Here is a 13,471-nt window from a genome sequence, read left to right as displayed (position 1 = left end):
TTCCTTTTTTGTTAAATGTTTTTCACTATTATTAATTTAACTATTACTAAAAACTATTTCATTTAATATATTAATGTCAAAGCGACGTAGGTGAGAAATAGTTTTGAGAAATAGTGAAATACATTTGACAAAAGAGGAAAACCAAAAGAAAAACACTGTATAGTAGTAAAAATTAGTTCTCTATTTTTCAGTGTTGTTTTTTTACGCAAATACGATGTCAAACACACATTTTCTTGGTGGTGTAACGTGTTTGTCACGCAGTAGCAATATATTATATTTTTTCTTCGTTGACAAACCTATCAACAAACCGTATTTCTAGTTACTAATAATAGTAATAATAATAGTTTTTACATTCTATAACTAAAACTGTAAAAACTATTTATTTGCTCTGCTTTGTGTTTACACGAAGATAAGATGTCCCACAAATTTTTTGTTAAACGTATTACCACCACAAACTTATTATGTATTTATCCAAAACAAACAGAATTATCACCCTTATTTAAATTTGATTTACAGTTTACACAATAAAACAGCCATTAAGTTTTTAATAACTCTTATCACCGTTTAAGTACATATTTCCGTCAAAAACTGCATATCAAAAGATTGAAAAGAGCGTTATTCTAAATACCTGTAACACTACTCTAACTCTCACAAAAATTGCATTTATCAGGGATTAGAAGGAAATTTACAAAACAAACAATAAACAAGCCGCCACCGATTTTTCCGGTCAAATTTCTCGAGTACCAGTAAATTACCTACCTATTTCTATTAAAATAATTTTAATGTGACAGATGGATGGAACCAACTGTCAACAGTATATCATATGCTACCGAACACATAAAGCCAGTCAGTGATTGAGTTACCTGTTGTGAGCTTTATTTATTTACAAAATTGAGATGGATGACTGGCCGTATCGATAATTGATAAAGTGCTGCAGTTAAATAACACTTATGTTTTAATATAGTCGTATTACTGATTATGTCGTGTCAATATTTTTAAAAGCATTAAAATATGTTTCACACGGTGGGCGCTTTGTGGGAAATCATCGATTAACTATAGAACATTAAACCGTTAGATTGTAAATTATGACTAAAATGAAATACGTTTAGTTGTTAACGGAATCATAAAAATAGCATAAATCTTATGCCTGGCGACAAGCTTAGATTAATTACTTAATGTCTATCTTATTTGTTTCCGAAAACTCGACTTAAAATTAAATTAATTTATATAAATACGGATTATACACATATGGATTTATTTGGATTAAAAAAGCATGATTTTTGATATAAATCTTTTTAAATTGACGTCAAAGAATATACAGGGTGTCTATAAATTGTACAGAACTTCATATAAATATTAAGTAATCCATTTAGATAGCAAAATTTTTTAAATAAAAAGTGACCACAGTATACATTTTCTCATATCACAGGGCGACAAAAAAAGTCATGTCGTGACAATTTGACAATTATATATCATTTTGTTCGTCTCAGTGAGACAAATCAAATGCACTAAAAAAAAATTAAAAAGACCACACACTTTGAACTAAATAATTTTTTTCTAATTTAAATGAATTTAAAATACTTTAACTTAAAAAAATCATTACTCAATAACTATTAGGCCGATTTCCTTCAAATAAAGACCATTCTAAAGGGATAGCCTTGCCCTTTAGAATGATATAAAATTTGAAATTGAATATAGACAAACTTTTCTTCGAACAGTGTTCCAAGAAGTTCGAAGTTAATCGAAATAATCTAATAAAAACCCTATGAGTGATTTTTTTTCATCATTACCATCATGTAGAGCATCTCTTTATTAGTTTTGTAATCCAAATTTTCAAAAGAATATACCGAGTAGTTTTCAAGATGTGATTTTTTGAAGTTAAGGTTTGCAAATCAAGCATTGCTCCATGTGGGAGAAATGCATGTTAATCTTACTGAAAATTGCATTTTTATAAAAGTTTTTGTTTTAAGACTCTTCTTTTGCTTAAAAATGGTCAATTGCACCTTCTTTGTTCTAATTAGAATAAACAAAAACTGTTTGTTTACTGAAAATAAATAAAGAGTACCTGAGTACTAATTAAAGCAAATACCTAAGGAGTTTTTTTTTTTGGTAAAAATGACCACTGATCATTGAGCAAAGAGGATCTAGAAGTTTAAGGCACGAGTCTTAAATATAAGGGCAAATCTTTTTCAAATCAAATCACTTTCAATTCAGATTTCGACTTGTTCACTTTGTCTAGCTTTCTAAACTTATTTTAAAAATGTTCTGAGCAAATGCTTTCTCATCACTTTCGAGTGATGTTAAATGCAATAAGTCACCTGATTTATTTTGTTGGTATATTCTACAATTAGCTTCAGTTAGCTCTTGTAGGTAGTAGTTGTGATAACAGTTGCACACGAAGCAAATGACTTATTGCATTCAACATCAGTAGAAAGTGATGACAAAGCATTTGCTGAGAACATTTTCAAAAAAAAAAGTTCAGAAAGCTAGAACAAAGCGAACAAGTTGGAAACTGAATGGAAAGTAATTTGATTTGAAAAAGATTTGCTCTTATATTTAAGGCTCGTGCCTTAAACTTCTAGATCCTTTTTGCTCAATGATCAGTGGTCATTTTTAGAACGAAAAAACTCTTTATTTGCTTTAATTAGTACGCAGGTACTCTTTGTTTGTTTTAAGTAAAGAAACTGTGTTTGTTTATTATAATTAGAACAAAGAAAGAGCAATTGACCTTTTTAAGCAAAAGAAGAGTCTTAGAACAAATACTTTTATAAAAATGAAATTTTAAGTAAGATTAACATGCATTTCTCCTACATGGCGCAATACCTGAATAGCAAACCTTAATTTCAAAATATTATATCTTAAAAACTACTCGGTATATTATTTTAAAAATTTGGATTCTTACTAATAAAAAGATGCTCTACACGATAGTGACAAAAAAAAATACTCATAGGGTTTTTCTTAGATTGCTTCGATTTACTCCGAACTTCTTCGAACACTGTTCGAACAAAAGTTTGCCAATACTCAATTTCAAATTGCATATCACTCTAAAGGGCAGCTCCATCTCTTTAGAATGGTCTTTATTTGAAGGAAATCGGCCTAATAGTTATTGAGTAATGATTTTTTAAAGTTAAAGTATTTAAAATTCATTTAAATTAGAAAAAAAATATTTAGTTCAGTGTATGTATAAAGTGTGTGGATTTTTTAATTTTTTTTTAGTGCATTTGATTTGTCTCACTGAGTCGAACAAAATAATATAAAATTTGTCAAGTTGTCACGACATGACTTTTTTTTGTCGCCCTTTGTATTCAGAAGATTTTAATGTGATTTACCAATTTGTTGAGTCCTTAAAAGTAAAAATATTAGACTTTTTAACTCCTTACAAATACGCAAAAATGAAGATTTGTTGGTTGACGTCTATGAAACTGACTATTTTTGAGCAGATCGCAATTTGAAAAAGCAGCAATAAAACTTTTGAATAATGTATCAATCGGTTGAATTGAACACGCAACCGTTTTAGGATGGAACAAAGGTGGTTGTATGTGCGCGATATACGGTCGTCGCGGGGAGCGAAGCAGAAGGGATGTTATAATTAGCACCAGATTAAAGTAATGTCTGGGGACACATTAAACGATTTAGCTCTGTTAATTAAAAGTGTAGCACGGAGTGGGGCAGTTAGACAAATGGCTGCCGGGGGCGACCTCGCAACCACCCCCACCGAATGCAGACATGGCTGCCTTATTAAATCCAATCATTTTTTCAACCCTCTGGAACAAAAAACTCCATTTCGGAGCAGATTAATCCGATTAAAAAAATTTCACGCGTCGATTAAGACGTCGCTTGATATTGAGTGTTTACCGGAAATGTGTGATAAAAGTCCGAAGTTTGTCTTGATAGACGAAAAGAAAGGGGGATGAGGGTGGCGAAGCCAAAGGAGTATGCGAGAGGACCGGTTAATTGTCGCTTGCCAAAGGGACTGTACCCTTAATGGCCGTTGGGGGACATCGCAGTTTTAATCTGGGACTAATTTGGCTCGCAGCGCCGTTGCGGACGGACTACGCACTAAGTACTCTGTTGGGCAACTTAGAAGAAATTATTCGGATAAAGGAGAGTAAACCAAAAGCGTTTAAAACATATAAATAATTAGAGCGTCGTTTAAAGCTAAAAAACACAATTACTGATCACCGAACAAAAATGAATAACAGGCAATAAACAGAATTATATTTATTTAACAATTTTCTACAGATATTTTATATTATTTTTCTATTAATTAATTAAAATTGTAATTGTTTATAAAAATTAATTCGTTTTTTAGTAAAATTCAGGAGAAAGAAAATGAGATAAAACGCCCTTTCTCTCCTGAAACTCCCTAGCTGAAGGATATAAAGATGATTTCACTGCCTACTAATTAAGCTTAAATGAACAATCAGCAGTTTTTACGACGCCATCTTGCTCGAGTTACTTCTAGATTAATGATTTGATGCAGTTTCTTGTCCTTTATGTCTTTTTTATGCCAGTTTAAGGATAATTTGTTTGGATTTTGTCCTTGATATAGCCCGATATTCAATTAATATGTGAGATTAACAGAATATTAGAAAACAAAATGTTCCCAACGAAATTAGAAAAACCACATAATATTAAGAATGGAAAAGTTTTTTTTATGTCTCTATACATATACACCAGTCTAAAAAAATATAGTCTAGATTAATGGCAGTATTGATTAAGACAGTCTTTGTAGTGCATTCTCAGATTTGTAACATGTGCAAGATACCTATCTTTTATTTTTTTATTAATAAAAAGGAAATGTTCCTACATGACCATATAAGTGGTGGAATACAAGTGAGAAATTTCCTGAATAAAAATTTGCCATCAAATGTCATAAACGCAATCTGTTTGCATAGAAACTACTATAACCTCATTTTTTTAATTCACTGTAATCTACGAGTATTTTTCTTAATTATTCTTAATTAACTGTAAATATAATTTAAAAAAATCACTTGAGTTTCATACTCATTTTACATTTTTTCATATATGTACAGGGCGACTCAAGTTTTAGAGCCGGCGCAAAAATAAACATTTGTAACTGATTAATAAAGAAATTTGATAGTATAAACGATAGAAGATTAAACACACTTTAATTTGATGTTTTGATACTGTACAAAATTTTTATCGTAGGTATGGCAGTGAGACTTTAAAAATTAAATTTAGAGAACAAAATTTCAATTAATTGGAATATTTTCTGATTATAATATATAACCTAATTATTTACATGATAAATTTTTGATTTTTTTCTGTGGTAGGTATTCGTGAAAATAGAAAAATAAAAAAACATTTATGACGTACCTACTCGAGTTTTATTGTCACTCTATAGTCAATGCATTAACAGCATATCATCCCAAACTTGGTCATAAATTACCAGAATTCCCAATTTCCAATGTTAAAATGATAATTACTCAAAATCTATCAGCTTTTACATTATTCAATTTTTACAGTTACTATTAGAAAAAATCAAGGAATTTTATCATGTATAAAAGATTACAATTAATTAAAAAAATGTTTTTTCAAATTTGGTTTTTAGGGGTTTCACTGAAATACCTACGCTAAAAATTTTGAAAAATATTAAAGCATCAAACTGAATACCTATAATCCTCTATCGTTTGCACTAGCAATTTTTTTTAATCAATTAGAAATATTTATTTTTGCGCTGGCCCTAAAACTTAGAACACTGTACAATAAGCGGCAAAATTATGGAATAATCTTATTTATTAAAAATGAAAATATTTTGTTTTGACAAAAATGCTCAAACAGGTTAATTTTCTTTTTAAAAATACAAAATTCTCAAATTGATTTAAAATGTTGTTTGTTTTTTTGTTGTTATTATTTCAATTTTTAGATGATTTTTTTTCGAACACTTTAATTAGGAGTAATATTTTGGTGTTGTCATTTCGGAAATTAAAAAAATTATCCAATTGGCTAGAAAATGTGGGTTACCATTTTAAAAAAATATCGATGACATCATTACCTACTCAAAAACCAAAAGGTGTAAAAACAAAAAAGTTGAAAATTGAATATTTTGTAAAAAGAAAATTAAGCATTTTTGCCAAAACACAATATTTTCAGTTTTAAGAAGATTATTCCATAATTTTGCCACTCATCCACTGTATACATATACAGGCTGTTTCAGAACTCGTGCCCAAGAGAAAAATGCCATGTAAGGTAAGATACCAGGAACGTAGAAAAAATGTTAACTATAAAAATGTAGAAGTAATGGGGGTTTTAATTTGAACTTTGACCCTATTTTATTATTGGAAAATTAATTTTCTACATGTTTTTTTTTTGCTGCAGGCTATTAGAAGAAGCTGTATCCTAAATTGTAACTATGTTTAACGTTATTTGTGGCTTTTGTTGGCAAAATTTTTGTACCTTTACTAAATAATAATTATGAAAAAACATGTACATACAAGATCATCAGACATATTAAATAGAGATAAAAATGGGTCAAATGTTGAAAAATAAATGTCAACATTTTTTTAAACATTTTTTCCAAGTTCTTGTTATCTTATCGTATTTAAAATTTTTCTCTGGGGCTCGAGTTCTGAAACACTCTGTATATAGAAATACATGAAGAAATGTCATAAAAACCTACTTCTTGAAATACTTTTTCTGGACAGTTGAAGAAACCGTTTCAAGTGCAAAGCGGCTCCTAAAAACAATAACCGTTATGACTCTACCGCAGTTTATAATTGACAGTACTTAGTGTTGGCAAAGTTAATTTGCATAGTTAAAGCGTCCGCATTCATCTCCTTCAAATTGCCGACGAGATGGATGCACTGGGTCCATTTTCGCGAAGATATGAGTGTAGAGGGAAACACTTGAAGTTAAATGTGTCATCTCTCATAATTGCCTTCTTGGATTGTTTCATTAGCGACATCGTTAAAACTAACGACTCTCGAGTTGCAAGCTTGTCGACGGAAATTATATCTCGTTCGCTCCAAGCTTGACGTTGCGTCACGACTGACGAAAAACTTCGTCTATTAATTTCCTCGTTTGTACGATTATTTTTCTTTTATTGATTCTGCTTTGGCTCTAGTGGTGAGCAGCAGCGCCATTATTTATGCAAAGGTCTGGCTTAATAGTGAGCAAGTTAATGCTCTTAATGTAGTAGTCTGCATTCAGATCGGTGTTCTAGCGTTATAGTGGTAATTAACGTTGTGGTTACCGGTAATCAGTCTCGAACCACTTCAAAACGACTCTTTTGGGATTCGCATTAGTTAACAACCACTACCAATTTACCAAGCCTATATTAAGAGAATAATTAATTCATAAATATAGCCAAAAATGCTGAGAAATGGTAGAATTATGTAAAATGACTTGAAATTTATGTAAAAGGCAAATTTATCTGTACGCAAATTTCCGTTCTTATCAAATAATCCCCTGAATATAAGTTTGTTGGTAATAAGTATCGTCTTGTCCGAAAATTTCTATTATTTACAAAAACGTTCTTCCAAAAAACTATACAGGGCTTTCATTTCAAAAGGATCCAGTCTCAGTAACTTTTGACATTGGGTAAATGGATTTTCAAGCAAAAACAGGTCGATTAGGATCCCGAGGGGGAAGTTGAAAACCAACATTAGTTACAGTTTAAGTTTCCTCCCCTAGTCGCTAGCCACCCCTACTTTAAAATTTTAAACCCCCTACTTTTTGAAACATTTTCAGAAAGGGAATGAATGAGCGTATCTAACTTTCAAAGAATTTTTTTTTATCGATTTGTTTTTCAGTTAGGGGTGGATTTATTTTTGAAAATTTCAGTCGTAGTAGCTTTTGATTAAACTCTATTTAATTTAAATAAAAAATATGTCGATTTAAGTTGCGATGGGAGAGTTTAAAACTAACATTAAATACGTTTTAGGTTTCATCCCCTAGTCACTAACCACTCTTACTTTAAAATTTTAAAGCGCCCCTCCAACTTTTTGAAACATTTTTGGAAGGGGTGGAAAAAAGCTTATCTAATCGTAAATAAAAAAAATATTTTGTCGATTCGTTTTTGAGTTAGGGGTAGTTTATTTTAGAAATTTCTATCAGTCCTAGTAGCCTTTAACTTTGATTTTGATTATGTGTCATCTAATACATTTTATTAAGAAGGCGGTGGTTTCAACAATTCAGCGAAAATTTACCATTTGACAGTTCAGTTAATTGAAAAATTACTTTTATTTAAATTAAATTGTTTGGATCAAGGGTTACTAGGACTAAAATTTCAAAAACTAATCCACCCTTAACTAAAAAACTAAAAACGGATGAAACTTAAGATGTAACTAATGTTTGGATGCTTTTGAGATAAAAGCCCTGTATATAAAATAAAAACTAACATTTAAAAATTTCAAAATGGTCTATTAGCTTTAGGTCGCGAAAACGTTATAATGTTATAAACATATGGTTTTCTAGACGTAAAATCACGATGCGACTGGAGAATTATACTCTACGACGAGTATAATTCTCGAGATACTCTCATATCCTAGGTAGGTCGAGCTTATTCCATATCTGATGGCGAACTGACAGTGACAGAAAAGACACTCTCTAAAAATTTTGAAGACAAGGATTGTTAGGCATATCATTTTTGAAAATTCTTTTCATGCGTGAACAATTTAATAATTTGTTCATCATCTTATGTATGAGTACCTACTTATTATAATTTTTTAAAAAATAACAGTGGTTTTGAAATTTTATTTCATACGACGCCTATCAACAATATTTTTTTTAATAGTAAACATATGTTTAGTGTCAAAATTCAGTCATTTTTGACAACGTCAGTTCGCCACCAGATTTGGAACAAGCCCTATTTAAAGCATTTCCGAGAGTTTATCTTGATACATCTTCAAAAAATAATCTCAGATTTGACGATATTCTATCATTCAAAAAAACTAGAAATACCTTTTCATCCGAAACTATAAGTATGATTCTAGTTTATCTATTTTAATCACTTACTAACTAAAAGCGTTGTATTTTTTTAAAGGGTGAACAAACTGAGAAGATTATTCAATTCTTCAAAATTTGTAATCGAGTTCGCATCGGAATATGTATTATTGATTGTATCTTACAGGCGCAGGCCTCGTAAAATCACGTGAAACACCCTGTATAATGAAGCTACTGGTTCTCTCAATCCTACAAAATCGTTAGAAAGATACCATAAAGAATATAAACACTTTTGTGACTGGAAAAGGAAAAATATAGTCAGTGAAAATAGTTTTTACTGGACCTAATACCGTAAAGTCTCATTTTCCGGATTCAAATTATTAACTTAAACATAGGAATTACGATGCAGTATGAAATAAAAGTTTTTTTTAATACGTAATGCATTTGAAAAAATTTAACTTAACTGTTTTGTATTTTTTGTATTTAGGTTATATTGCTCAAGCGAAGAGAAATAAAACACGCAGTAAAAATTTCTAAATATATTTACATCAAAAAGTATGCCTAACTAGTGAAAAATAACAAAGAATATTTCAAGTAATAAGTAATTAATAAGAAAATTTACATCTGTTGGGTAGAATTGCCATTCCATGTATTATTTTCATCATCACTATCATTTTTGTTAGATAAACGGTGAATATTCCCTTGCCTTCTAATCACAGTTGTTTCTCCAGCTCTTCGAACTTTAGGTTGCGCCCTAAAACAATCATATTATACCGGGTGTTAGGAAATGGTTCAGTAAAAATTTGAATGTAGGTACAGAATGGAAAAAGGAATCGACAATGTAAAAATTCGTGTATACCGAAAATGTATCGATTTCCCAAATAATCGTTTTGAAATTATGGTCCCAAATTTTGAGAACCGCTCAACTGGGATGATAAAAATTAGTGTGCACTTTAAAAATATTGACAAGACGGCAGATGTAAGTTTGTTTCTTAGTCCAAAGTCCACCTAGTTACTTACGGTTTAACTTTCTGAGCTTGAACCCCAGAGTTCAAACCGCGCTGAAAGCAAATCTTTTTTTAATTTAATCTGTGTAAATTAAGCAAAATAACTAAAATCTTGTTCGTCTTAGTTATTATGTGTGAAGTTATATGAAGGCAAAAATACAGAATGGTCCACAAGTCTGGAAACGATTTTATTCTAGCGAAACTATCTATTTTTCTGGTAAATAAATTTATAGGTGTGCAATGGCTATAAAATGCTATTAAAAAAAAATTTTGAATATTAATTGTTTGTTTATAATTACGAGATAAACATAGTAACATTTTTTTTAATGGAAACCTACCACATTTTTAGACAACGAGCTTGTTACAAGAATTGTTGCCATGCAATTTTTTATGCAAACAACACTTTTTTGTTAAAAAGATGTGATTTGTTGAAATTTGCAAAATTGATTCAGTTGTATTAGGTTCATGTACACTTAAAAGTTTTCAAATAAATTTGGGAACAAATTTACAACAAAGCTAATAATTTCACTCAGAAATGAACACACTAGCAATGGATTTGGAAAATACTCAAAACGCACCGCCGCTACCATGACAGTCTTGCATACATTAGGTTAACTTTAAGTATTAATAAACTATAAGCACACAGTGGCACAAATAAGTTGTTTCTGAAGAAAGTATACACCCTGGGCATGACACGTTCATATAAAATTTTTTGCTAAACTATTCCGTAACACCCTATATATTCCAAAGACCAAACCAAACAAACCTGTGATCACTAGATGACTCAGCAGCTCGTTTATTGTGATTATCGTTGTTAGTACTAGGTGCGGGAGCCGATCCAAACACAAAAGTCTTCAAATATCCCAAAAGAGTCAAAATTGGGGTAATCAAAGTCCATAAGAATCCTGTAAATCCCCCTTCAGCATTAGTAGCAACTACTCCTCTGTTAACCGGCAAAATCAAAATAACAGCAGTCGGAACAAGTCCTAATTGTAACAATGTTTGACTGTTCTCTGCTTCTGTAAACTCTCTTCTGGGAAACGTCGTTGAAAGAGTGTAATTGTTAAACGGCAGATGCAAATTAGCTTTAATATGAGCGTGGACACTTGCTAAAGTGTCACTGCTTGCAAAATCGTTTGTGGCCGTCCTGCCATCTGGCATTCGGAATTGCAACCTTGCTGTGTTTGTGTTCACTGGTTTTGGAGATGATTGCGATGAATGGGGCTGAGATTGTGGCTGATTAGTAGCTGGAGAGAACTTAGCAGCTCTTTCAGCTTTGTCTTGAGCTATTTGAGCTAAGACTCTTTCACGAGCTGCTTGACTTTCGCGCTTTTCTTTTTCACGTTCCTCAAGAACTTGTTTCAGTTCTTGGTCGTCCTGCCAACGTTTCAGTTGTTGAACATTCTGGCCCATTTTTCGACGCTCAAGCTCTTTTTCACGTTCTTTCTGCAAAGGAAAAATGTACGTTTTTCAAATTGTTATGCCATTATTAGAATAGGTGACAGGTTTTTGCACTATAAATTTTGAACTTAAGAATGTCAAATAAACTTCAATTTAAATAATCTGAAAAAAGCAAACAAATAAGCAGTCACGTGCAATCGGAGAAACATTTGATTGTTATGTTCTATTTCTTTTGCTAAAAGCATGCTATTTAAAAGCTGTTCAAAAGTTGTGTAAAAAATACCTATTACCCCCTTTATGTTAGGCAACCAAATATACATCAGTCAGTATCATTTTACTACAACTTTTTTAAGTGTTATTCAGAAAGCGTAAGATACATTTAAGAAAACATTAATTGTATTTCAGATTAGTCAATTGTATTTCAGAAAGTGTTAATTGTAATTCAAAACAGTAAAATGAGTTTCAGAAATTATCAAATATAATTCAGATTAGTTAATTTAATTTTCGAAAGCGTAAATTGGAATTCAGATTAATCAATTGTATTTCAGAAAGTGTTAATTATAATTCAGAGTTTGTCATTTGTAACTGAGAATTCGTCAATTGTAATTCAGAATTCGTTATTTTTATTTAAAAATTACATTACCAAAATTTCTTTGAAAATAAAATATCTTATATATTTTGTAAAATACCAAGTTTATGTAACTCTTTAATTCTGATAATAAAATAATTCGCGTTTATGTGTTAACTTCATTTTGAGATAACAGCAAGTTACTCATCTGAATTATATTTCATATTTTCTGGATTACATAAAATTGAATATTTACTGTTCTGAATTACATGTAATGGTTTCTGAATTACAATTATTACTTTACGAAATACAATTTGAATTCCAATTTATACTTTCTGAAATTAAATTAACTAATCTGAATTACATCTCATGGTTTCTGAAACTCATTTTACTCTTCTGAATTACAATTAACACTTTCTGAAAGACAATTGACTAATCTAAATTACAATTTACTCTTTCTGAAACTAAATTGACTAATCTGAATTACATGTGGTGGTCTCTGAATTACACTTGAAAAAGGTGTAGAGTTTCTAATAAAGAAGAAGTGGAAGTGTTTTGAAAATTTGTAAAAATCAAATTACAAGATTTTTAAAAATTTGTCTGCTTAGTAAAAAATGTCACAACACAAGTAATGTGTTGTTTCCAAAAAATTAAGTGTCTAACGCAAATAAAAATGTACCACTTTTAAATAATTAAAAAATTAATTAATGAGTTTCTACACATCTACCTCAAACTCCTCTTTTCTTTTTTCTTCTCTCTTCTGCTCAACCAACTGTTTAGCTCTCTCAACTTTTTCTTCAACTGTTAAATCCTGCTTCTCTTCTGCTTTTGCGGCTTCTTTCACAGCTTGCTGACTAGTTGAAGGCTTTTCATCTTTTTTTATAGTACAAACATCATTTTCACACACCACATTTGCTGGTTTAGTTTGAGGCTGCTGTGACTGTTCATTACTAATAAAATTTTGAGATTGTGCAGCTAGAAGTAGAAGATACAATTAAGCAAAACTATTTTATTTCTAAAGTACTTACACATAGTGGAAAGTCCCCCTTTTTGTAAAATCGAGTTGAGTTTTTCTTGAAAACTTTTAACACCATTCACTTCTGTCACAATTTCAATAGGCAGCCCTTGTTTGCCAATAAAATATATTGAGGGAGTTGGAACTTGCTTATCTATTGTATTAGTTAAGAAAAAACTGATAACATTTCCTACGCAAGGGAATTAGTGTGAAAAAGGATACAAATTTGACTAAACTGTTGATAAGGTACAGAGTCGGTTTCGATTTTGATTGCCACAAAACTGTCACTTCCTAATATTTTCACAATTTCTTCTTTGTCGATTAATTCGGTTATTTGTGATGAGGTTTCATCTTTCCCTATTAAAAAAAAGATATTATGAGAGGTTAGATAATATTTGCATTCTTTACCATAGACGTAAACTACGAATATTGCCTGTTTGGCTTTTGAAGTGACGATTGCTTGGGCGATTTCTCCTTTAAACCAATTCATTTTGATGAAAATTACCACTTATTTTAATTAAAAATGATCTGTTTTTTGTACAAAATGACGTGTTAGATTAGCAGAGTTGCCAA

General features: G+C 30.7%; 1 protein-coding gene across 1 annotated transcript; it reads right to left on the bottom strand.

Annotated features, from left to right (window-relative positions):
* Positions 1-9,431: 9,431 nt before the first annotated feature.
* Positions 9,432-13,471, bottom strand: LOC123011189 (UBX domain-containing protein 4). The gene is made up of 6 exons (XM_044408521.1): positions 13,307-13,471; positions 13,121-13,255; positions 12,912-13,052; positions 12,611-12,858; positions 10,681-11,360; positions 9,432-9,661 (listed from the first exon to the last, which is right to left on the bottom strand). The coding sequence occupies exons 1-6, from the start codon at positions 13,386-13,388 to the stop codon at positions 9,526-9,528; spliced, it is 1,422 nt and encodes a 473-aa protein (XP_044264456.1). The 5' UTR covers positions 13,389-13,471; the 3' UTR covers positions 9,432-9,525.

The sequence above is a fragment of the Tribolium madens genome, unplaced genomic scaffold, assembly GCF_015345945.1.
Source record: "Tribolium madens isolate multiple individuals breed KSU strain unplaced genomic scaffold, Tmad_KSU_1.1 Scaffold_91;HRSCAF=231;Tcas5.2_LG7, whole genome shotgun sequence".
NCBI lineage: Eukaryota > Metazoa > Arthropoda > Insecta > Coleoptera > Tenebrionidae > Tribolium > Tribolium madens.
The sequence above is the reverse complement of the archived record's forward strand: the minus strand, read 5'-3'. Positions and strand labels throughout refer to the sequence as shown.